Raw genomic sequence first — 25,472 nt, 5'->3', positions numbered from 1 at the left:
GAAGTGCAGACTTGACATGTCAGCTGTTTTCCCCACGTGCTTGGGGCTTGCCCAAGCTGCTTCCCTCAGCGAGAGCTGGCCCCCAGGGAATGAAAAGCACTTTGTGGTACATTGAGGAGGACTCCCCAGCAGTCAAGAGTTCTCTGTCTGTGCCCAGCTGGGAGCCCGCTCTCTGCATATTCTCTCTGATCCTTGGTTCAGGAACTGGCACCAATGCGTGTTACATGGAGGACATGAGCAACATTGACCTGGTGGAGGGCGACGAGGGCAGGATGTGCATCAACACAGAGTGGGGGGCCTTCGGGGACGACGGGGCCCTGGAGGACATTCGCACTGAGTTCGACAGGGAGCTGGACCTCGGCTCTCTCAACCCGGGAAAGCAACTGTGAGTTCCCTTCTGGTGTTATCTGGGCATCGGCACCAGGCAGTGCCCAATCACTCAGGTCCCCTGGCTACCTGGGAGGCTCTCCGGTTGTGACTAGCTATCCATCACAACTTTCTTTCTTTTTTTCTTTTTCTTTTCTTTTCTTTTTTCTTTCTTTTTTTTTTTTTGAGATGGAGTCTCACTCTCTAGCCCAGGCTGGAGTGCAGTGGCACGATCTTGGCTCGCTGCAACCTCCACCTTCCAGGCTCAAGCAATCTTCCCACCTCAGTCTCCAGAGGAGTTGGGACTACAGGCTTGTGCCACCATACCTGGCTAATTTTTGTATTTTTTGTAGAGTCGGGGTTTTGCCATGTTGGCTAGTCTGGTTTTGCACTCCTGAGCTCAGGAAATCCTCCCGCCTCAGCCTCCCAAAGTGCTGGGATTACAGGCATGAGCCACCATGCCTGGCCCCATTACAACAAATTTCTAAGGCATTGCTTGTATTTCAGTTTCATTTGACAAATGAGGAAATAGAAGCCAAGGACATTGAAAGATTTCCCTAAGTCATAACCCTAATAACCCTAATTCTAATTCAGTCAGTATTTGTGGGTTACGTATGTGCATGAAAGGCACTGAAGATAAGAGCACTCGGATGCGTGGCCGCAGAACACACCTGGGCAGCAAGGAGAAGGCAGGCGCAGCCGAACTCCTCGTGTTCGCATGTCCCCTGGCCACCTTGCTTTCTTGGAGGTCTAATCACTCAGCAGGTGGTGGCTCTGGCAGGACCTTCCCTCTGTGTTTGCTGTCCACCATTTTTATTTTGATGCTCAAATTGTTTCAGATTTGGCCAAAGGAAGCCTCTGAAGCTGGCTCCTGTGTCCTTTTGACATGTTCCATCACTCTTTAAGTACTTCCTTATTTCCTGGCACCATAAGACCGTTCCCGGCTTGTGTCACACTTTCCTAGCCCCAGCCCTGGAATCAGCCATTTTGTCAAGACATGCTGGTGAATTTCAAGCACCTTCTAGGAGCAATTCAAACACTAGAACTGTGCACCCGGGAAGCACATTCCACTTTGGTGGCACCTACTCCAGGCATATGCCTGTGCTCTAGTGACCCATTGCAGTCATGTCCCAAGGACGTGGTGTCCATTTTTTGAATTTTATCATCTTCACCCATTTCCATTTTACTTAAAATAAATTATATTCCTTCCAGTCCTGATGGCTCATGCCTGTAATCCCAGCACTTTGGGAGGCTGAGGTGGGAGGACTGCTTTAGTCCTGGAGTTTGAGACCAGCTTGGGCAAAATAGTGAGACCATTCTCTACAAAAATAAAAGTTAAAAAAAAAATTAGTCAGGTGTGATGGCAGATGCCTGTAGTTCCAACCACCCAGGAGACTGAGGTGGGAGGATCACTTGAGCCAGGGAGGTCCAGGGTGCAGTAAGCTGTGATCATACCATTGCACTCCAGCCTGGGCAACAGAGCAAGACCCTGTCTGAAAAAAAAAAAAATATATATATATATAAAAAATATTCCCTGACATCCACCCTAAATTTCTTTTGATTGTCTTCTGTTTCTTCAATGCTCAAAGACTTTTTTTTTTTTTTTTTTTTTTGAGATGGAGTCTCACTCTGTCGCCCAGGCTGGAGTGCAGTGGTGCAATCTTGGCTCACTGCAACCTCTGCCTTCTGGGTTCAAGCAATTCTCCTGCCTCAGCCTCCTGAGTAGCTGGGATTACAGGCATGTGCCACCATGCCCGGCTAATTTTTTTGTATTTTTAGTAGAGACAGGGTTTCACCATATTGGCCAGGCTGGTCTCGCGCTCTTGACCTTGTGATCCACCCGCTTTGGCCTCCCAAAGTGCTGGGGTTACAGGCGTGAGTCACTGTACCTGGACTGTTCTAAGACTTTTTATAGTGAACTATATAAAGTAGATTATGACATAGATTGTTCTTGATTTTGTGTCTTATGGTGTTTGGAAAATAATCATTATATTTAGGCCTGGTGTGGTGGCTCTTATCTGTAATTCCAGTGCTTCGGGAGGCCAGGGCAGGAGAAACACTTGAGGCCAGGAGTTTATGATGAGCCTGGGCAATGTAATGAGACCCTGTCTCTACAAAAATAAAAAAAATTAGCCAGGTGTGGTGCTGCACACCTATGGGAGGCTGAGGCAGGAGGATCACTTGAGGCCAGGAGTTCGAGGCTGCAGTGAGCTATGATTGCACCACTGCACTTTAGCCTGGGTGACAGAACGAGATCCTGTCTCTAATAATAATAATAATAATAATAATAATAATAATAATATTCAATAGTCTGCCTGGGAAACAATTAGGAATTTTTGGTGTGCAGACTTGGAGTAAAGCTGTAGGTAGCCATGGTGATGTTAAATCCACATCGTTGCAGAGCCTGTCTGGGGCTGTCCAAGCCCATCTCACAAGCACAGCATCTTTCTCTCTTGGACAGAAGCTTGATGTAGGAGTGGGAAGCATCTGAGTGTGAAATTTGACTTGTTGCATCATGTTTGAGTGATTTTGGGAAAATACCCAAAGTCTATGAAATTGAGAGTCCCTATGCTCGATGTGAGAATGGTACCCATGGCCAGGGTGATTTGAGACAAAAGTTCTTGCCACCCAGCACTTTGTGAGAAGGAGGGAATCTTAGCTCAGCCCTCTCCCATCTGCTCCTGCCTGTGGGCAGTGGCTCCTGGTCTTTGGGAAACGATGCAGCTTAATCAAAGGGGCTGCGTCCACAGATCTGTTCACCAACCTGCAGGTTTGAGAAGATGATCAGTGGCCTGTACCTGGGGGAGCTTGTCAGGCTTATCTTGCTGAAGATGGCCAAGGCTGGCCTCCTGTTCGGCGGTGAGAAATCTTCTGCTCTCCACACTAAGGGCAAGATCGAAACACAGCACGTGGCTGCCATGGAGAAGTAAGCAAGTCCCTCTGCCTTGGCTCTGTGGAGGGCTGGGATGGGAGGCCCAGGTGTGGGGTGCTCCATGTGGTAGGACAGCAGGAGGGACTAGATACTCCTCCTTCACCAGGAGGATTTCAGACCTGGGCATGGCTTCAGATGGGTTAGCAATTTCTGCCGTGACTCAGATGAGAGGTTCTTGTTGGTTTCATCAGTAAGGGACTCTGCAGTCAGAGGGCCACCCTCTTCCCATGTTCTATTGCCTTCTTCTTAAAGTGGTAACTTGTAACACATTTTTAGGATCACAGATCCTTTTGAGAACTTTATTCAGGTTCTAGACCCTTAGCCCCGAAAATGTGCATTCACACACAAGTTTGCTTACAATATCAGGGCATCCTTGGACACTAAGCTCATGTGTGGAATCCAAGTCCAGAACTCCTGTGATAGCAGAGCCTTCTCCACCTGCTCCCATCAGGAACTGGCTTTGAATGTGGTGATTTGAGGCACAGGTCCCTCGCATGGGGAGCTGGCTAGTGAAGGCTGCAGGTGAAGGTGGCTGGCCCCGGCGTGACTGCCTTGCCATCCAGCACATCTGAGGGTCCTGCTACTCAGGCTTAGAAACCCTGGCATTGCCTTGACTTTGTGATCAGTTTAGATTTTGAGCTCAGCCGCGTGGCGCTGACCTGCAGCTTCTATGTCTATGCAGAACTCGGCAGGGACAGAATTTCCATGAAAGTCAGCCTAGCACAGGGTGATTAAAAGTGTGGGTGCTAGAATCTAACTGCTGAGTTCAAATCTCGGCTCTAGCCCTTACTAGCTGTGCAGCCATGGACAAGTTACTCACCCTTTCTGCATCACATTTCTCATCTGTAGGATAGGGTAATGTCGGTGCCTCCCGCAGGATTTTTGTGGGCGTTGAAGGAGTTAATATGTGTAAAATCCTTAGACAAGTACCTGGCTCATGGTGACTGCTCAGTTAGTGGCAGCTGCTACTATCAATGTTGATATTGTTATTTTTATTCTATACCATGGGCCTGCCTATTAATTTTCACAATCCTGAGAGGTGGGGAAGCTTGTTCCCCCAGGAGGATACCAATGGGATGGAGAAGTGTGGTTCACTCATTCCTGTCCCCTGGCCAGGTATAAAGAAGGCCTTGCTAATACAAGAGAGATCCTGGTGGACCTGGGTCTGGAACCGTCTGAGGCTGACTGCATTGCCGTCCAGCATGTCTGTACCATCGTCTCCTTCCGCTCGGCCAATCTCTGTGCAGCAGCCCTGGCGGCCATCCTGACACGCCTCCGGGAGAACAAGAAGGTGGAACGGCTCCGGACCACGGTGGGCATGGACGGCACCCTCTACAAGATACACCCTCAGTGAGTGCTGCCTGCCAGCCACGCCCCCACAAACGATTCTCCCTGGAGCAGGGCCCCAGTGTCTTCTGGACTATCCTGCCTATCTGGGGTCTGGAACCATCAACCCCTCTTGTTGATTCTGAGATTACAAGGGAAAGGGTGAATCCAGGGCCCGCATTCATCTAGCTGGCTGGGTTGCTTTTGGGGATTACTCTTAAAGAAATATTCTGCTAAAGCCAATTGCCCAATTAGGAATGCTGTCCATCCATGTATGTATGTCCACCCATCCATCACCCGCCCATTCATCTCTCCATTCATTCTTCCATCTAGCCATTATTTACTGAACACCTACTATGTGGTTAAGACTGGGAAGTAAGATACATCTAGTCATAGATGGGGAAAAATAAGAGATGGCAAAGGTTGCCAAGTTTATGGGAAGGGTCCTGGTAGGAAAACACAGGGAAATGGGAATTTTCCAGAAGGAAGGAGAGTGAAAGCCCCTTTGGCTACCAGGGGTGGACTTGGAAGTCGAGTGGTTACACCCTGGAAAGAGCTGAGAAAGAAAATCCTTCTCTTTGGACAGAAATGATGTTCAGCCAATACATTATGCACAGACTGGTTGAAATGTTCATTGACAGAATAGGCACTTCCCCCGAGCCTCCCAAGTGCCTTCCACTGCCCCAGCTTCTTAGTCCCTCCCTCCTCTCATCCCCTCCCCTCCCTACCATCAGCAAATAAAGGGCTGAGCCCCGCCCCACAGGGCCCTCCGGGACCGGGTTCACTGCTGCCCCTGGGTCTGTGCCTGAGCCTGGCCTTTATGGTTGCTAAATATTTTGCCATCACCCCTGCTTCAGGTACCCAAAACGCCTGCACAAGGTGGTGAGGAAACTGGTCCCAAGCTGTGATGTCCGCTTCCTCCTGTCAGAGAGTGGCAGCACCAAGGGGGCCGCCATGGTGACTGCGGTGGCCTCCCGCGTGCAGGCCCAGCGGAAGCAGATCGACAGGGTGCTGGCTTTGTTCCAGCTGACCCGAGAGCAGCTTGTGGACGTGCAGGCCAAGATGCGGGCTGAGCTGGAGTATGGTCTGAAGAAGAAGAGCCACGGGCTGGCCACGGTCAGGATGCTGCCCACCTACGTCTGTGGGCTGCCGGACGGCACAGGTGGGCCAGCACAGCCTCCTTCTCTGAACAGCCATCCAGGGCTCCCGTCAAAACTCCTTAAAGCCAGTGAGGTTCTTGGTTTTTAGAAACTTGGGTTCATGTCTCTAATGGAGGGCAGGAGTAAGAAGAAGGCTAGTATTCTTTCTAAATCTGTTGGCCTTTGTTAACCCAAGGCATTTGCAGTAAAAACAAAACAAACAAACAAAAACACAAAAAACCTACATTAGGTTGTGTGTGCGCGCTTATGTGTGTGTAGATGAGAACATGAGTGTACCCCCCTGACCCCCAGATCCTGACCCCAGGAACTTTGTTTTAGATGCCTGAGATTGCCTGGGTTTGTCTTCCTGCTGCTTCTTTGGCTCTGTTCTCTTCTGCAGCTTGGCTCACTTCCGTTTCCCTCTCATTGCTTCTGCCCCCAACTTCTCCAACCCTTGATCCTTCTGGTCCTCGGTGCTCAGCCAAAAGAAGCCACTAAGTAGTGAAATCAGTTCTTCAGACAAATTATTTTACCTCTTTGAATCTCATGAGGCTCTTCCAGAAATAATGACCTTAGTAAAATGCTTTACATCTTATAATTTGCTTTTGAATCTTTCATTTCATTTCATCCTCACAACCACTTGGAATGTTACCAAAGAGGGAATGGTTCCCATTTTATGGATGCCATACCTGAGACTTACAGAGGCTAGATGACCTACTCAAGGTCCAGCAGCTGTACTTGGGATCTCTTAACTGAGAGCAGTAAAAGACACTGTTTATTTTATTTTTATTTATTTTTATTTTTTGAGACGGAGTCTCGCTCTGTCACCCAGGCTGGAGTGCAGTAGCGTGGTCTCCGCTCACTGCAAGCTCCGCCTCCCAGGTTCACACCATTCTCCTGCCTCAGCCTCCTGAGTAGCTGGGACTACAGGTGCCCACCACCACCCCCGGATAGTTAATTTTTTGTATTTTTAGTAGAGATGGGGTTTCACTGTGTTAGCCAGGATGGTCTCTATCTCCTGACCTCGTGATCCACCTGCCTCAGCCTCCCAAAGTGCTGGGATTACAGGCATGAGCCACCGTGCCAGACCGGAGGCCCCTTGAGTATAAGAATCATGCATTTCCTTGACTGGATGCCCTGTACCGTTCCTTGGGGCTCCTGAGAAGGCTGTCAGTCAGTGAAGCTGAACGAGCCTTCAGAGGTTCAGTCTCCTGATTTTGCAGATGTGGAAGGATGGGACCTTGCCTCTCTTGCTCAAGATAAAAAGCCATTTCTCAGAAGCCCCAGGTCCCTTGATTCCAGGCCAGGGCTCTTTTCGCGGCACCTCACTGGCGATAGTGTAGGTGGTGCCTGGGCCTTTACCACAGAAGTGGAGGCCAAGGAAAGCAGCCTGGTCTCACGCAGGCTCAAGATGCCTGCCCAGGGCCTGGGCGCCGTGCACGGTGGCCCCCACAACCCTCTGGTCTGTGAGGCCCAGGAGTGCAGGTCCTGGGTCTGCTCTGCTCCGGCATCTCCTCTTCCTCCCAATGCCCCGACACGAGTCCCTGTCATGGAATGCAGCCGCCGCTTTCTCCATCACAGAGAAAGGAAAGTTTCTCGCCCTGGATCTTGGGGGAACCAACTTCCGGGTCCTCCTGGTGAAGATCAGAAGTGGACGGAGGTCAGTGCGAATGTACAACAAGATCTTCGCCATCCCCCTGGAGATCATGCAGGGCACTGGTGAGGAGGTAAGTGCCAGGCAAGGCCTTTGAGCTCTGAGGTGCCAGCCTGCCACCCTGCATCGATGTCCGCCCGGTGTGAATGCCGCTCTCTCTCTCTCTGCAGCTCTTTGATCACATTGTGCAGTGCATCGCCGACTTCCTGGACTACATGGGCCTCAAGGGAGCCTCCCTACCTTTGGGATTCACATTCTCATTTCCCTGCAGGCAGATGAGCATTGACAAGGTAAGACAGCCCCATCAGGCTCACGGCCAGCCCAGTGGGCTTCCCTCCTCTACTGGGGCCATCTCCAGGTAACTCCCAGCCAGCCTTCATTTTTACAGGGGTCTTGGGTTCAGGGCAGCTGGGAACACATGATAGAGAATTTCAACGATTTAATTTTTAATCAATTTATCACGATTTTTTAGACTGACCATTCACAAGAGAATTTAGAGTAGTATGCAATAGAGGGACACGTGCATAATATTCCTACTAAAAGAGAGGTCGAATCATATTATGGAGAGAGGGAGAAAGAGGTAATGTCCAGTGAAGGCCAGTTATAACAATTGGGCAGTAATACGATCTGTGTCTTTCTGGACAGCCATGTAAACAGGGAATTACCATGGGTTTTTAGCATCTGATGAAAGAAAGCTTGCCAGCGCATCACAAGAAATGCATTTTTTTTTTTTTTTGAGATGGAGTTTCGCTCTTGTCACCCAGGCTGGAGTGCAATGGTGTGATCTCGGCTCACTGTAACCTCTGCTTCCTGGGTTCAAGCGATTCTCCTGCCTCAGCCTCCCAAGTGGCTGGGATTACAGGCACCTGCCACCACCACCAGCTAACTTTTGTATTTTTAGTAGAGACGGGGTTTCACCATGTTGGCCAGGCTGGTCTTGAACTCCTGACCTCAGGTAATTCACCTACCTCAGCCTCTCATAGTGCTGGGATTACAGGCGTGAGCCACTGTGCCTGGCAAGAAATGCACTTCTTTTCTAATATTAGTATCTCAGAAGCAATTGATCACATGGCCACTTTAGCTGACATTGAAGAACATCATAGTTTATCATTTAATAGATAATTCATAAATATGGAGACATTTATTACAAAATCTTTCTTGTAATTCTAGGGTAAAAACACCCAGGGTTGTCCAGGTGTGGTGGCTCATCTCTGTAATCCTAGCACTTTGGGAGGTCGACATGGAAGGATTGCTTAAGGCCAGGAGTTCAAGACCAGCCTGGGCAACATAGTGAGACCCTGTCTCTTAAAAAACAAACAGGCCAAAGCGGTGGCTCATGCCTGTAATCCTAGCACTGTGGGAGGCCGAGACGGGTGGATCATGAGGTCAGGAGATGGAGACCATCCTGGCTAACATGGTGAAACCCCGTCTCTAATAAAAATACAAAAAAATTAGCGGGGCATGGTGGCAGGTGCCTGTAGTCCCAGCACTTGGGAGGCTGAGGCAGGAGAATGGCGTGAACCCAGGAGGCAGAGCTTGCAGTGAGCTGAGATCGCGCCACTGCACTCCAGCCTGGGTGACAGAGCGAGACTCTGTCTCAAAAAAAAAAAAAAACAAAACACCATAGCCAGGCATGGTGGCATGTGCCTGTGGTCCCAGGTACTGGAGAGTATGAGGTGGGAGGATCACTTGAGCCCAGGAGATTGAGGTTCCAGTGAGCTATGATCACACCACTGCACTCCAGTTTGGGCAACAGAGACTCCATCTCTATTAAAAACAAAAACAAAAACACACACAACAAGCAAGCCAAGTACAGTGACTCATGTCTGTAATCCTAGCACCGTGGGAGGCCAAGATGGGAGGATCACTTGAGTCCAGGAGTTTGAGACCAGCCTGGACAATATAGCAAGACCCCATCTCTAAACGTGTGTGTGTGTGTGTTTTTCTGTGTGTAAAAACAAAAAGTCACCCAGGCTTAACTTTATGTGTAATGAATAAAGATTTTTAATTGGGAAGCTAAGACACAGGAAGGTCAGTATTGTGTGTTTTTTGCATGGTTTTTTTGGTAAGCTAGCTTGACCAAGAGGTAGAGCTTAGAAGTGGGGACTAGACACTGGGCTAAGCTCTTAGACTCCCCAGAGCTCCAGTGGGTCATGGGGCCTTAGCCTGGAGCTGACAGTGGGTGAGTGAGGCTGGGCCGTTGTATGAGGCTGGGGCAGAGCTGTCTGTTCTGCAGATGGAGGGAGACAGTTTGCAGCCTCTGCCAGTGCCCACACAGAAAGCCTCCGGGCAGGGACATGTCCTTCTGCAGGGGCTTGGGAGCAGGCCCAGATGTGGCCACACAGAGAGGCCCAGCGTCCTTCCTACGGTCAGAAAACACAGTAGTCAAGAGCACAGGCTCTGGGGTCATGGGCTCCTGTTTTGCAAACCTGTCTCTACTGTTTCCCATCTGAATAACCTTGAGCAGATTATTTAACTTCTCTGAGGCATGGTTTCCCCATTGGTGAAAATAGAGGAATACGGTGACGACTAAATGAGCTTGTGTGTGTAAAATGCATGGCGTGGGTCCAGCACCTGGCAGGCACTCAAATCCTAGTATCATCCTTCACTCTCGAGGCAGCATAGGATTGAAATTCAGCCTGGAAAAGGCCAAGAGGAATCCAGTGCTGGTAATGGTGGTGAAGAAGGGGTGCACTGTCGCCAGGGCCTGACATCATAGCAGTTAATTCTCAGCAACCCCTGGCCTCAGCTTCACAGACAGACTCACCAGCTTGTGGAAAGGAGCTCTGTCTTTCTGACAGACTCTCATCAGTCAAGCTTCCAAGACTGGCATAAAGCAGAATACAGCTTCCTAAATTTATGATAGAACTCTGGTCAGTTCAGCAGGTCAACCAGAGAGCTCAGGACAATAATAAAGGTAGCACCAAAGATGCACTAAGATTTTGTCCAGGGCCAGGAGCAGCGGCTCACTCCTGTCATCCCAGAACTTTGGGAGGCTGAGGCGGGCAGATCACTTGAGTTCAGGAGTTCGAGACCAGCCTGGCCAACATGGCGAAACCCCATCTCTACTAAAAATACAAAAATTAGCTGGGTGTAGTGGCGGGTGCCTGTAATCTCAGCTATTTTGGTGGCTGAGGCAGGAGAATCACTAGAACTCAGGAGGCAGAGGTTGCAGTGAGCTGAGATTATACCACTGCACTCCAGCCTGGGTGACAGAGAAGACTCAGTCTCAAAAAAAGAAAAAAAAATTTTTTTAACCATTTTCTTATTGTGGTAAAATATACATAACATAAATTTCCCACTGTAACTCTTTTTTAAATGCACACTTCTATGGCATGAAGTATGTTCACACTTTTATGCAGCCATCACCACCATCCATCTCTTAAACTTTTTCTTTTCCATCTGAATTTCTGTACTTATTAAGCACTGATTCCCCCTTCCCCCAGAGCCTTGGCTTCTCTACTTATTGGCTGTGTGACCTTGGGAAAGTTATTTAATCTCCCTGTTCCTTGGTTTCCGCATCTGAAAATGATCACAAAAATATAACTCATTTAATAGGTATGTTTTGTGGTTTTATTTTCGTGCAATTATATTCAAGGAATATTTTGCTCAGTGAAGGAATGTGGCAGATCCATATAAATGGCCTGGAAGGATCTGGAAGATACATTATTGAATTAGAAAAAAAGGTTGCAGTAGTTCACACACAGCGTGAATTTATTTACTTAAAAACATGTAATTTCACCCCTGAAAGAAGAAATGGGGGGAAAAAGAAAAAACATACTAATAAGTGGAGAGGAAAAGTCTGGAAGGATTAATATCAGGCTAATGGCAGAGGTTACCTCTCAGATTGGGAGGATGGGAGTTGAAGGGAACTCTATTCTTATCAGTAACATTTTAATTTTTTACACTACTAATGCATTCCTGCATTGCTGCTGCTATTAAAAATTAATACACCATCCAGGAGGGTGCAGTGTGCAGCTGTCTGCGGTCCTGACTGGGCACCAGGACACAGCTGCTGCTCCTGACTCAGGACACTGGGCCTTTGGGCCTCTCTCCCAGCAGCTCTGAAGGTGTCGTGAAGACACAGTGAAGAGGGAGGGGAGACCCGTGGACAGCTAAAAGCAAAGACACCCATGGTTGGGGAGAAAAAAGAGAGACATCAAAAAATAGATTAGTTTTGTGTAATTGCAATTAGTAAGAGAGGTTTCCCAGTTGGGAGTGTCTCCCCATTTGGAAGTATCTCTCTAATGTTCTACACATACCAACCAGGAAAGGAGCCAGCCAGGGGTCCAGTTTCCCAAGAACTATGGAGGGAAGGAGGGAGACTGGGGCTTGTGGGCTAATGGCATCAGGGTGAGGTGGCATCCAGCCACTGGGCTGATGGCGCTGCCATCAGATTTTCTCACTGCCTTTCCTGTCCCAGAGCTTCTCCTGGCCTAGACACCCTAGCTCTACCTGCCTTCACCCCTCTGGCTTTCTAGATAATGGAGTCCAAAGCTAGACTAACTCCTGCCTCAGGCTAACAATGTAACTTTGGGCTTCCTTTTGAGAACTAAAAATACTACTTTCGGGCAGGGCGTGTTGGCTCACCCCTGTAATCCTAGCACTTTGGGAGGCCAAGGAGGGCAGATCACTTGAGGTCAGGAGTTCGAGAGCAGCCTGGCCAACATGGTGAAACCACATCGCTACTAAAAATACAAAAATTAACCAGGTGTGGTGGTGCGTGCCTGTAGTCCCAGCTACTCAGGAGGCTGAGGCACGAGAATTGCTTGAACCCGGGAGGCAGAGGTTGCAGTGAGTTGAGATCACGCCATTACACTCCAGCCTGGGCAACAGAGTAAGAATCTGTGTCTCAAAAAAAAAAAAAAAAAAACACTACTTTTTCAGTATTATAAAAATCATCATATATGTTAATTTTAATTTTAGAAAAATTAGAAAATATAGACAAACAAAAAGGAGAGAGGAAAAGTGATGCATAATTTTGCACCCAGAGAGAACCACTGTTAACCCTTTTGGTGTATATATTATTCTAGTCCTTTCTCCAAGTGCAAGTGTATGTGTGTGTATGAGTGTAATTTTAAAAATAAAAATAGAATAATTCACTATCTGTATTTGTTTGACATGTTTTCACTTAACAGTGTGTGGAAAACATCTTTCTCTCACATCCAGTGTTCTCTTACAGTGTGATTCTTTATGGGTGTGTATCATGTTCCATATCGGGGTACAGGATGATAGATCCATACTGTTGGAGTTGTAGGATGCCTCTAGTTTTTCACTGTGAAACATGCTTTGATAAACATTTGGTAGCTTTGCCTTTGATCACATCATAATCTGTCCTTGACTAAATTAGAAGTAGGATCATGGCCAGACCCGGTGACTCATGCCTGTAATCCCAGCACTTTGTGAGGCCGAGGCAGGTGGATTGCTTGAGGTCAGGAGTTCGAGACCAGCCTGGCCAACGTGGTGAAACTCCATCTCTACTAAAAAATACAAAAATTAGCTGGGGGTGGTGGCGCACGCCTGTAATCCCAGCTACTTGGGAGGCTGAGGCAGGAGAATTGCTTGAACCCGGGAGGTAGAGGTTGTAGTGAGCCGAGATCACGCCATTGCACTCCAGCCTGGGCGACAAGAGTGAAACCCTATCTCAAAAAAAAAAAAAGAAAAAAGAAAAAAAAAGAAGTAGGATCACTATGATCCTAGGCCTTTATTCCACGTAATCATGGCCTGGGAACATGATTTGACCCTTGACGAGTATGAATTGCTGCAATGATTCCACTCAGTGGTAGACCTTGTCTGAGTGTTGTGCTCTGTGATGCTGCTGTGCACAGGGTTAGGGTTGTGGAAGTGGAGGCATAGTCAAAAGCACATGTACTTGACAAGCAGCCAGCTATAGTGCCTTGCATATGTTGGATGTTGAGGTTGTGCAGTGGCCCTAGCAAACTATTGCTCAAATGAATTTCCCCTCCTTTCTTTCAGGGAACACTCATAGGGTGGACCAAAGGTTTCAAGGCCACTGACTGTGAAGGGGAGGACGTGGTGGACATGCTCAGGGAAGCCATCAAGAGGAGAAACGTAGGATGTGGTGTTGAGGCTCATGCCTGCTCTTGCCGCCTTCCCCAGGCCCCTCTGCTCTGCCATCCTCTGCCCAGTTCCTATGACTCTGGCCTCTGCCTGCCTTGGGATGACATGCCCCTCCTAAGCGTGTTTGGCTTGCACATTCAACTCATAGTAAAGCTGGGGTTTTTTGTTTTTGTTTTTGTTTTTAGGAGTTTGACCTGGACATTGTTGCAGTCGTGAATGATACAGTGGGGACCATGATGACCTGTGGCTATGAAGATCCTAATTGTGAGATTGGCCTGATTGCAGGTAAGTGGTCAGGCATGGCCCATTGGCCTAATCCCACTGGATCCACTGATGGTTTCCTTTTAACATAGTGAGAGGGCGGGCATTGTTCCATTATACAGAGGCTCTGCCCGAGGCAGAGATGAAGTTACAATTGGGATTCCAGGTCACCAAGTTCTTTCTGCATTAAGAGTCCTAAGCCAAGGTCATCCTTTCTATTGAGGAAGGATAATGACACAGGAAGAAGAGATTTTTAAATTAGGACCTTGGGGCCAATTGTCCCAGGGAGGAAGGAGACTACAGTTGGATCATCTTGGCATGGGGCTGAGGGAGCTATTATAGATTTTCACTCTGGCTCCAATGTGTGCCTCTTCTGTTCTCTGAATTCTTCTGGTTCTCAGGGTGCACAGGAAGGAGAGGAGCTGGAAAGAAACTTAGAAGAGGGGAAAGGAGTGGCCTGATACAGGCATTTTAGGGGTCTTTGGGAGAAGTCTGGCAGTGATTAAGGCCAAGGGTAGATTTTAGGGGGATGCTCTCTCCAAGAGGGGTAGAATGGGGAGGATTGGAACAGGTGGAGATGGGGACAAAAGGCACTCCAGGTGACAGGCACAGGCTAAGTAATGATAGAACCTAGAAAAGTTGTTCCATTTGATCATCTGGGCTTTCTGGATATAAGCAGCAGGTGGAACAAGGAGGTGGGGGTGTACTGAGTTATCTCCCATGCCAGGTAAGAGGTTTCCTCTCACCCTAACTCTTACCCACTTTGTGAGCTTGGGCAGGTGGCTTATTCTGTCTGACTTGAGTTTCTTCATCTGTGGGAGGGATTGGGCTAGATCTAGGAGGGCAAAGAGGTGAGGCCTGTTGATTGACTAAAATACTTGCCTGGACTGCTGGGCTGAGAATCGTTCTGAGGCCAAGTCATGGGCAAGGAGGAAGAGGGTGGCTCACAGATGCCAAGCATTTGCTTGTCCAAGACTAGGTGATTCCTCATGGTCCCTTCCAGCTCTGACTGCTAATTTTACAACTACTTGGAAGCTTTATGTGCTTATGGCTTAACAACGATGATGATGATGATGATGATGATGAAGTTGGCAGGTACCATTTATTGAATGCTTACCATGTGAAGGAAACTTAAAAATATCACTTCATAATAAACCCATAGGCAGGTATTATTTCCTCCTCAGAAATGAAGAAACTGAGCCTCTGAAAGATGAGATGCTTGCCCAAGGTTAGCCAGTTATTACTGTAAAGCTGGAAACACATCCAGTCATATCTGACTCCAAGCCTAAATTCTTATTTGCTGCACTCTGCTGCCTTTCTAAAACCTGGTGATGTCTTTGAAGACTAAAGTTCCTTCGCAATTCCTTCTAGGAACAGGCAGCAACATGTGCTACATGGAGGACATGAGGAACATCGAGATGCTGGAGGGGGATGAAGGGAAGATGTGCATCAACACAGAGTGGGGAGGATTTGGAGACAATGGCTGCATAGATGACATCCGGACCCGATACGACACAGAGGTGGACGAGGGGTCCTTGAATCCTGGCAAGCAGAGGTGAAGAGGGTGGATGTGTGCATTTATGTGGGTTGTGTAGTGAGCAACACTACCAGACCTAAGGGGGTACCATAGACAGCATAGCTTTGTGTGCTTATTACAGCTGTCAAATGTCAGTGAAATATCCTATTGGAACAAAAGAAAAATATTATGACAACCTTGCAACAGGTAAAAGGGAAAAGTCCCTTTTGCTAATTACCATAAGGCCCCATAAGGTCTAGTGGTGGTTCTGGAAGTGAGGGAGAGGCTGCCAGCATGTTCATTCGCCAAGGGCATGGTGACTCAGTGAGGCCTCTCGAGATGGGATTTTAATAAGTCTCTTTCAGAGGCCAACATCTTCAGGACTTCAAGAGCTGGCTACCAGGTTGGTGACCTTTTCTGGGAGTGGGGAAGTGGCCACCTGTGATGGATGAGAGTGCTGGTTCTCGACCATGATGTCATGTCTCACCACGGGTCACAATCACTTGTGAGGTGTATTCCAATGACTAACCACATGAAAAATACTGAAAATAATGAATGGCCTAAAAAATAAATTAGAGTAGGTTTCACTTGCATTCTGATATTATGAGAGAAAGGGGTAGCAGAGCTAAAGCTGGCATGTGATATTAGTCCATTCTCCTGTTGCTGTAAAGAACTACCTGAGACTGGGTAATTTATGAAGAAAAGAGGTTTAATTGGCTCACAGTTCCACAGGCTGTACAGGAAGCATGGCTGAGAGGCCTCAGGAAACTTACCATAATGGCAGAAGGTGAAGGGGAAGCAGGCACGTCTTACATGGCTGGCGAAGGAGGAAGAAAGAGTGAAGGGGGAGGTGTTACACACTATTAAAATAACCAGATCTTGTGAGAACCCACTCACTATCACCAGAACAACATGGAAATCCACCCCCATGATCCAGTCACCTCCCAGCAGGCCCCTCCTTCAATACTGGGGATTGTAATTCAACATGAGATTTTGGTGGGGACATAAATCCAAACCATATCACATGCTAAAATTTGATTATTAACCCAGGCCCATCCACTAGAAGAGGAGTTGGCACACTTATTCTGTAAAAGAATAGATAGTAAATGTTTTAGGTTTTGCAGGCCATATGGTCTTTATCAAAACTAAGCTCAGTGTCTTAATATAGAAAATAATGGGAAACATAGATTTATTGTTATGGGTGCTATCCAAGTTGAGAGCTTGAGCAGATGGGAAATATCAGGGGATGCTTAGGCCATGGATACCTTGGGAGCTGTTGAACTGAGAACATTGTCTAGGAAGAGGCTCAGACAAGATCAAGACTGGCCCTGGTGGTTTCTTTCCCCTTTGGCACCAATCTTGTAACAGAAGGCAGGTGAGTTGTGGTAAGCCCAGCTGAAGCAGGGATTTCTCCAAAAAGAAGGGACCTTCCCTTTGAATCCCAAGTTGAGGCATCTGAGTATCATGGCTCTTCCCAAGGGGCAGTTAATTCTAGTTAGTTTTGTGTATGTAGCCACTGAAGGCTCACATTTTTGGACGAGGTTTTAAGGGGGCAGCACCTTTGAACTTGCCCTGAAACCACCATTGTTTGTTCTGGTGTTAATTCCCTTAGACTGATGAGGTGTTGAGCAGTTAAGAGAACCCAAGCTCAGCACATAAATGCTTCCCATTTGACTCTGCAGGCAGTGGCAGTCTGGCTCTGTGTCATTGTTGTTAATGATGATGTGTGTCACCATTACACACCCTGTGCAGAGTGCCTGGTCAGTACAAGGCCCCTTTTCTCTCTTGCTCTCTTGACCCTCATGGAGCTCACAGTCCGGTAGAAAGGAGGAAGGGAATTAATGCTTTTGAGCACCCCTGGTGCATGCAGACGGTTTCAATGTGTTAACTCACAGAGCAGAATCTCCAGTGGAACAGATTTGTAACACAAAGCCAAGGAGAATTGGCTTTGGGGCCAAGACCAGGGACTAACTTTTGCTTAGTAGTGCCCACTGTGCCCAGATGCTTGCCTCCTAACAGTCTTGTAGGGGCGCTGCTCTTCTCCCTGTTTTGTAGATGATAGTTTGCAGTGCTTGCTCACATCAAGCAGCTAGTATTTGGCAGAGCTGGGATCTCGATCTTGCTCCATGCGTAGCTCCAAAGCCTGGCCTTCTTACATCATGTGGTCTTCTGCATTGCATGTCTGCCCCAACCTTATCCCTCTTCCCCAAACAGATACGAGAAAATGACCAGTGGGATGTACTTGGGGGAGATTGTGCGGCAGATCCTGATCGACCTGACCAAGCAGGGTCTCCTCTTCCGAGGGCAGATTTCAGAGCGTCTCCGGACCAGGGGCATCTTCGAAACCAAGTTCCTGTCCCAGATTGAAAGGTGACCTGTGATCAAGTTCATCATGAGGCTCTGACTGGCATATGCTGCCACCACGCTGGGATTGGGCCAATTTGAGGTTTAAAAATAAAAACAGAAAGGCCCTGGCTGGGTAAGGGATTGCCCCCTGGGGCTGCTCTTCTCTTTCCAGCTGATTCAGGATCACTTTCAACAATAATAAACTCATGGCCAAACTGGGCTAATCTATACAGTCCTGCTGTCCCCATCCTCAGGCTGGGCTAATTTGAAACAAACCCCACATCTTACGTGAGTTCATCTATAAATATTTCATAATGTATTTCTCAAATATAAGGGTTCTTAATAAAACATAACTACAGTACCATTATCACACTTAAAAAGCTAATGATAAACCTCAATCTCACAAAATATCCTGTTAGTGTTCTTATTTCCTGAATTGTCAAAAATTAATGGTTTTTACAGTTCTTTTGTTTGCATCAGTATCCAGACAAAGTTTATACACTGCATTTGGTTGATATGCTTAAAGAATCTCTTTTAATCTATGGGTTTCCTCTCCCTCTCTTGCTTTTCCTTGCAATGTATTTGTTGAAGAAACTGTTTTCTTATCTATGAGTTTCCTGTATTCTAGATTTTGAGGATTGCAGCATTTAGCATTTTCCTCTGTCTTCTTGTATTTCCCAAAAACTCATAGTTAGACCCAGATGCTTAGTTAGATTCAGTAGTGAATTCTGGACAAGAATATTTTCTAGGTGGCATTGAGTTGTCTGTCTGTCTCTCTTTCTTTTAGGATGTTATCAGTCATTGATGCATATTGCCTGGATCTATTATTTCACTAGACATCGTAAATGGTGATGATTCCTGCAGTTATTAGCTGGAATACTTCTAGAAAGAGGAACTTTCCCCTATCAACTTTTTGGTGTAATTATCATTTTGAATGGCTGCATATTATACTATGTTACTGTACTATAATTTACTAAACTTTCCCTTTAATATAGGATGTCTAGTTTGTAATTTATAAATTCCTGTTATTCTGAGTAACACCATAGTTTTTCTTTTAGTACACATAGTCATTTGAATATAGTAAATCATTTCCTTAGTAGTAGAAACATTTGGTTAAAAGAGTATTTCACCACGGGTGCAGTATTTTTTTAAAAAAAGTAGTTTCAATTTCCATCTCATCAGTTATGTACAAATGTGTCAGTTTCACTGCTTTTTGTGCTAGCACTGGATGTTATCTGATGCTTTGTTTTTGGATTTTCTCTCCATTTGTGTTCATTCATTTAATTCTCTTGGTCTTTATGGTCAGTTGCCCACAAGTGAAAAATCACTTTTCAGCGGGGAAAAAAGAAACACATTATACATGAAAGTTGTTTACTTAATGAGGCAAATCAGATGGGCTGTTTAAGGGGAGTTCTTATTGTTTAAGGAGAGGATGGTGGAATCAGTAACAGCAGCAGCGATTATGTATTTTGGGGATGTTAATTAGCAAGTGTTCAGCGTCCTTCTCCTGTCTAGTCTTCAACCCATCCAATCTGAACAGATGGGTTAAAAATCATCACGCTTGGTGACCAAAGGGATCCTATTTTGCTGTGTAAAACAGCTTCTCCCTCATGAGCAATAAATAGACCAGCAAGTTTACTTATCTTTGCCTTGCTTTTTTTTTTCCGTAATAAAAGGAAAGTTGTTCCTAGACAAGCGCAAGGTGGTAACACTCTTATGCCCCCAGAAGGATTTGCTTCTGCTGCACAAGAGGTGTCTGTTTTGGATGTTTTGATTTCTACAGGTTTTTGTTGTTGTTTTGTTTTTATTTTCTGAGACAGGGTCTCACTCTGTTGCCTGGGCTGGAGTGCTGTGGTGCAATCACAGCTCAGTGCAACCTCAACCTCCCGGGTTCAAGTGATCCTCCCACCTCAGCTGCCACCACTGCTCCTCTCCCCTGCTCCACCCCCGTCAAGTAGCTGGGACTACAGACGCACACCACCACACCTAGCTAATTTTTGTATTTTTTATAGAGATGGAGTTTCACCATGTTGCCTAGGTTGGTCTTGAATTCCTGGGCTCAAGACATCCATCTGCCTAGACCTCCCAAAGTGGTAGGATTACAAGCATGAGCCACTGCGCCCGGCCAGGTTTTGTTTTTTAAAACCTTCATGGGATGAAAAGAAAATCATATCCATCTAGTGCCAGTGAGAATTGGTAGGTGCTGTGCTGACTGCAGCCCATTTCAAAGCAGTTTGTCAAATGGATGGGACCGTGTTCTCAGGGGAAGTGCCCTGAATTTACAGTCTTAGAGCTTGAGTTTTAAGATTTATCTCCACTACTTAACCTGTTTATGCTGCGTGACCTGGGGCAGGTTGTTTCACCTCTTTGAACCTCAGTTTCCTGCTTCATAACAGAAATAATTGCCCTGTTGCTTAACCCCCAGTATTGCTCTGAGGATCAGGAAGGGAATGTACTTGAACTAGGTAAGCTGTGAAAGGCCGGGCCCAGGAAGGAATTGCAGGCTTTCTCTTTAGACACACCAGTTAAAAAACCTTTTTTTCTTACTATACAAATGTTATTCATTCATTTTAGAGAATCTGAAAAATACAGATAAGCAAAAGAAGAAAAATAAGAATTAAGCTAGGTGTGGTGGCTCATGCCTGTAATCCCAGGACTTTGGGAGGCCGAGGCAGGCAGATCACCTGAGGTCAGGTAGCCAACATGGTGAAACTCTGTCTCTACTAAAAATACAAATATTAGCTGGGCATGGTGGTGGGCCTATAATCCCAGCTACTTGGGAGGCTGAGGCAGGAGAATCGCTTGAACCCGGGAAGCGGATGAGCCGAGATCGTTGCACTCCAACCTGGGCAACAAGAGTGAAACTCCATCTCAAAGAAAAGAGAATTACCTGTAATCCTCCCAATGTCTGAATAGATTTCCTTCTGTGTGTGTGTGTGTGTCTTTTTTTTTTATCTGGGCAAGGGCAAACATTAAAACAAAAAGCCAGCATCATACAGTGCATAGTATTTTATAATCTATTTTTTCACTATGTCATGAAGATTTTCCATGGCATGAAATATTCTCACGCAAACTCATCTTTTTTTTTTTTTTTGAGACAAGATCTTATGCTATTACCCAGGCTGGAGTACAGTGGTATGATCATGGCTCACTACAACCTCAAACTCCTGAGCTCAAGCAATCCTCATGCTTCAGCCTCCAAATGGGGACTATAGGCATACACAATCATGTCTGGCTAATTTAAAATTTTTTAGAGATGGGGTCTTGTTATGTAGCCCAGGCTGGTCTCAAATTCCTGGCCTAAAGTGATTCTCCTGCCTCAGCCTCTCAAAGTGCTGGGATTACAGGTGTAAGCCACTGTGCTGGCCACAAACTCATCTTTAAGATCTACGAAGAATTCTATTGTTTGGCTACACCACCATTTACCTGCTGAATCCCCTGTATGGTCATATAGGTTGTTTCTCAATTGTCTTTCTGGATAACACTCTTCTTCTCTAAGTATTACCTGAGACAGTCAAGGATACAACTTCACATTGCTTGGCGTAGGAGTCAGGGCTCCATTTAAGTACCATTAGTTCACTGTGAGATGACCAGGGTCTAGACTTGAAGCCAGCCTGCCCCTATGATGGGTGTTTCTCTGCATGTGTTTACAGTCCTACCGGGTTCCCCTTCTCTAAGGTTCTGATTGTATTTTATATATTCATTTATTCACTTGCTCATTGAATATACTCTGCTGGCTACTACTGAAAATACAGTCTTACCGTCAAAGAGCAGAGAAATCAGAAAAAGGGAAGAAAATGCAGAGAATCAGAAAAAGTTAAATAGGAGGAAAGTTGGCCTCCAATTAAAGGGGACCAGAATGTGGGAGCTGGCACGATTTGTGGAAAGTGCGAGAGGTGGTGTGAAAAGGCTTGAATTTGAGCCCCTGCTCTCTAACAAGAGGGCACAGCTCTAGCAGGCTGAGCCACAGCCTCCTCTTCTGAAAAATGGGTACCTGGTGTGTTGGTTGCTGCAGCTCATATGGCTTCTAGTGAGATCACAGATATGAACATGCTGAACACCAGAGGCATTCACACTTTATTTTTTAAAGTTGATGGAACTTCCAGGGGTGGTGGACCTTCTTGAGTCTCGGCTTCTAAGGCATTCTGCTCCAGCCTAGCCATTGCCTGGGTCAGTTTCTCCTCCCTCCTGTAAGGGCATCTAAGAATGGGGAGGCTGTGGGTCACATTGGGCACATCTCAGGGCCCTGGGAAGCAGGTCCTGACTCCCTGCTCTATTGCCTGCAGCGATCGGCTGGCCCTCCTCCAGGTCAGGAGGATTCTGCAGCAGCTGGGCCTGGACAGCACATGTGAGGACAGCATCGTGGTGAAGGAGGTGTGCGGAGCTGTGTCTCGGCGGGCGGCCCAGCTCTGCGGTGCTGGCCTGGCCGCTATAGTGGAAAAAAGGAGAGAAGACCAGGGGCTGGAGCACCTGAGGATCACTGTGGGTGTGGACGGCACCCTGTACAAGCTGCACCCTCAGTGAGTGCCCACGAGAGGCGTGGCGGGTGGGGCAGGGGAGGTGCTGGTGGCCAAGTGTGGACTTGGCATAGCCTCCTCAACTGCGGCATGGGAAGATGCATCCCTTACCTTTTATGGGAAAGGAGTGCTGTGTGGTCAAGTCACCTATTCAATCTGACAGACAAGGTGTGAGCCCTGGTGCCTCTGCTACCTGGTAATACGATGTGGGAATGTTAGCTGGCCTCTCTAAACCCCAGGTTCCTCATCCACAAAAGGCCAGCACTAATAATCCCTACCACATAGGGCTAAATGTGTGAGGTTGAAGTGAGTTAGCACATGTAAAGTGCTTCACACAGGGCTCAAGAAATGTAAGTTGGCTGAGTGCAGTGGCTCATGCCTGTAATGGCAGAGACGGGAGGATCACTTGAGCCCAAGAGTTCGAGACCAGCCTGGGCAACACAGGGAGACTCCATCTCCACAAACATAAATAAATAAAATACAAAATGAACAAAAATTACAAATATTAGCTGGGCATGATGGTGCATACCTGTAGTCCCAGCTACATGGGAGGCTGAGCTGGGGGGCTTGAGCCTGGGAACTCGAGGCTGCAGTGGGCTGTGATTGCACAACTGCAGTCTACACCCTAGGCAACAGAGTGAGACCATGTCTAAAAAAAAAAAAAAAAAATTAGAAGAAGAAGCTGTTTAGAGCCTTGAAAAGCAAACCAAAGGGAAGAAGCTAAAGAAATTAGATTATGATCATTTATAAATGTTCTGATTCTACATGGAAGGGCTGATGATGTTTCTTTCTCTTTTTCATAGCTTTTCTAGAATATTGCAGGAAACTGTGAAGGAACTAGCCCCTCGATGTGATGTGACATTCATGCTGTCAGAAGATGGCAGTGGAAAAGGGGCAGCACTGATCACTGCTGTGGCCAAGAGGTTACAGCAGGCACAGGAGAACTAGGAACCCCTGGGATTGGACCTGATGAATCTTGGATACTGACCAGCTTTTCCTCTGGCAGATCAGTTGGTCAGAGACCAATGGGCATCCTCCTGGCTGACCTCACCTTCTGGATGGCCAAAGGAGAACCCCAGGTTCTCGGGTACTCTTAGTATCTTGTTACTGGATTTGCAGTGACATTACATGACATCTCTATGTGGTATATTTGGGCCAAAATGGGCCAACTTGTGAAATCAAAGTGTCTGTCCTGAGAGATCCCCTTTCAACACATTTTTCAGTTGAGGCTTGAGCTGTCAATTCTCTATGGCTTTCAGTCCTGTGGCTGCTGGACTTGGAAATATATAGAATCTGCCCATGTAGCTGGCAGGCTGTTTCCCCATTGGGATGCTTAAGCCATCTCTTATAGGGGATTGGACCCTGTACTTGTGGATGAACATTGGAGAGCAAGAGGAAGAGGAACTCATGTTATGAACTAGGGGGATCTCATCTAACTTGTCCTTAACTTGCCATGTTGACTTCAAACCTGATAAGAGAACAAAGACTTTGAAGTATCCAGTCCCAGAGTGCAGAGAGGTTGATTGCCAGGGAGCCCTGCAGGAATCTTTGCATGCTTAAAGCGAGTTATGTCAGCACCCTGTAGGATTTTGTTCCTTATTAGGTGTGTGCCATGCGGTGGGGTGTGGTCTGGGGCATCTGTCTTTCATTTTGCATGTGGTTTGTGTTGCAGCTGTTGATAGTTGTTTTAAGGATTGTTAGGTATAGGAAATCCAGTAAATTAATAAAAAATTTTTGATTTTCCAATAAACTTTGCATGAGGTGCTGATATTTCTTCTGGGAGGCTCACTTGGTAACACCATGCTTTGCTGATGGAATAAGGGATGCAGAGTCAGAAGGAGCTTGAGCATTTTTCTCGAGTTCAAGCTTCCTACCAACACGGGGAAATATATGGAATATCTTCCACAATATCCTTAACAGATTATCCAGATTTCTTTAGAATACTTCCAGTAACTGAGCATTTCCCACATGATCTTACAGCTCTTGCTTTTGAACGGCTGGAGTTGACTGGAAGTCCTTCTGACTTCTGAGCTTGGTTCCTCCCATACACCCCACTGATCTCCGTTCTACCCTGCCGAACTGTGTGGAATTGGCCTGTCCCTGACCGTTTCTCCAGTGGACTTCCTCTCTCTCCCCTCTTCCCCACTTTACCTGAGCTGCCTGTGCCTTTCTGTTTTGCCACAGTTATCTGTGTGAGTTTCACATCTGGCCAGACAGATTGTAAACTCTTTGTCAAACACATTCTTGTATTGCTCTACTGAACCTAGCACTGTGCCATTCCTATCAAATACTTACTTGTGGGAGGCATGATTGAAAAAATAGAACTTTCCAAGAAATTTTCTTCAGAAAAAGTATAGACTGGGTATGGTGGCTCACACCTATAATCTCAGCACTTTGGGAGGCCAAGTCAGGAGCATTGCTTGAGGCCAAGAGTTCAAGATCAGCTTGGGCAACATATCAAGACCCCCATCTGTACAAAAAATTTTTTTAAATTAGTTGAATGTGGTGGTGCACACCTGCAGTCCCAGCCACTCAGGAGGCTGAGGTGGGGGGTATGTCTTGAGTCTAGGTTTGAGGTTACAGTGAGCTATGACTGCACCACTGCACTGCAGCCTGGGCAATGGAATGAGATCCTGCTTCTTAAAAAAAAAAAAGAGAGAGAGAGAAAGAGAAAGAAATGAAAGAAAGAAAGAAACAAACAAACAAAAGGAAGGAAGGAAGGAAGGAAAGAAAGTGTCAACTATTGTCATGGGAAACAAACTGAAAAGAATAATCCAGAGCGATTTTATTTTTATTTATGTGCTTAATTACATACTTAATTATGACAACTCCACAGAGTGCTCTTGCTGTCTCTTCAAAAGATTATGGCTTTGGCCGGGTTTGGTGGCTCATGCCTGTAATCCTAGCACTTTGGGTGGTCGAAGTAGGCAGATGACTTGAGTTCAGGAGTTCGAGACCAGCCTGGTCAGCATGGTGAAAGCCCGTCTCTGCTAAAAATACAAAAAAAAAAAACAGCCAGGCATGGTGGTGCATGCCTGTGACCCCAGCTACTTGGGAGGCTGAATCAGGAGAATCACTTGAACCTGGGAGGTGGAGGTTGCAGTGAGCCGAGATTGAGCTACTGCACTCCAGTTGGTGACAGAGCGAGACTCCGTCTCAAAAAAAAAAAAAAAAATAGGTTTTGGATTCCAGCTCTAAGTGTCACCATTTGCTGAAGCAGGATGTCCAGATGCAGTGAAGGGGGCTGAGTCTAAAGACCGAGAGACAGAGAGGCCAGCTAGGGCTGGGGATAATGAGGGAGCTGAGGGTTCCCCGGGACATATTTTTTCACTTT

At 46.7% G+C, this 25,472-nt stretch overlaps 1 protein-coding gene across 2 annotated transcripts in view; it reads left to right on the top strand.

The window, feature by feature from the left end:
• The window catches only part of HKDC1 (hexokinase domain containing 1), a 46,481-nt gene extending 22,593 nt beyond the window's left edge, over nucleotides 1-23,888 (top strand). Inside the window, exons 7-18 of one of the 2 annotated variants that reach the window (XM_024253710.3) lie at nucleotides 202-385; nucleotides 3,137-3,292; nucleotides 4,415-4,648; nucleotides 5,482-5,786; nucleotides 7,345-7,490; nucleotides 7,588-7,707; nucleotides 13,394-13,489; nucleotides 13,684-13,783; nucleotides 15,131-15,314; nucleotides 17,490-17,645; nucleotides 21,908-22,141; nucleotides 22,942-23,888. In XM_024253710.3, coding sequence (XP_024109478.3) covers nucleotides 202-385; nucleotides 3,137-3,292; nucleotides 4,415-4,648; nucleotides 5,482-5,786; nucleotides 7,345-7,490; nucleotides 7,588-7,707; nucleotides 13,394-13,489; nucleotides 13,684-13,783; nucleotides 15,131-15,314; nucleotides 17,490-17,645; nucleotides 21,908-22,141; nucleotides 22,942-23,086 — 2,060 coding nt within the window. In that variant the 3' untranslated portion in view covers nucleotides 23,087-23,888. The remainder of the gene's footprint in view (nucleotides 1-201; nucleotides 386-3,136; nucleotides 3,293-4,414; nucleotides 4,649-5,481; nucleotides 5,787-7,344; nucleotides 7,491-7,587; nucleotides 7,708-13,393; nucleotides 13,490-13,683; nucleotides 13,784-15,130; nucleotides 15,315-17,489; nucleotides 17,646-21,907; nucleotides 22,142-22,941) is intronic. The other variant, XM_024253711.3, reaches the window with a different exon arrangement.
• The last annotated feature ends 1,584 nt before the right edge of the window (nucleotides 23,889-25,472 follow it).

The sequence above is a fragment of the Pongo abelii genome, chromosome 8 (genome assembly GCF_028885655.2).
Source record: "Pongo abelii isolate AG06213 chromosome 8, NHGRI_mPonAbe1-v2.0_pri, whole genome shotgun sequence".
Classification (NCBI taxonomy): domain Eukaryota; kingdom Metazoa; phylum Chordata; class Mammalia; order Primates; family Hominidae; genus Pongo; species Pongo abelii.
The sequence above is the reverse complement of the archived record's forward strand: the minus strand, read 5'-3'. Positions and strand labels throughout refer to the sequence as shown.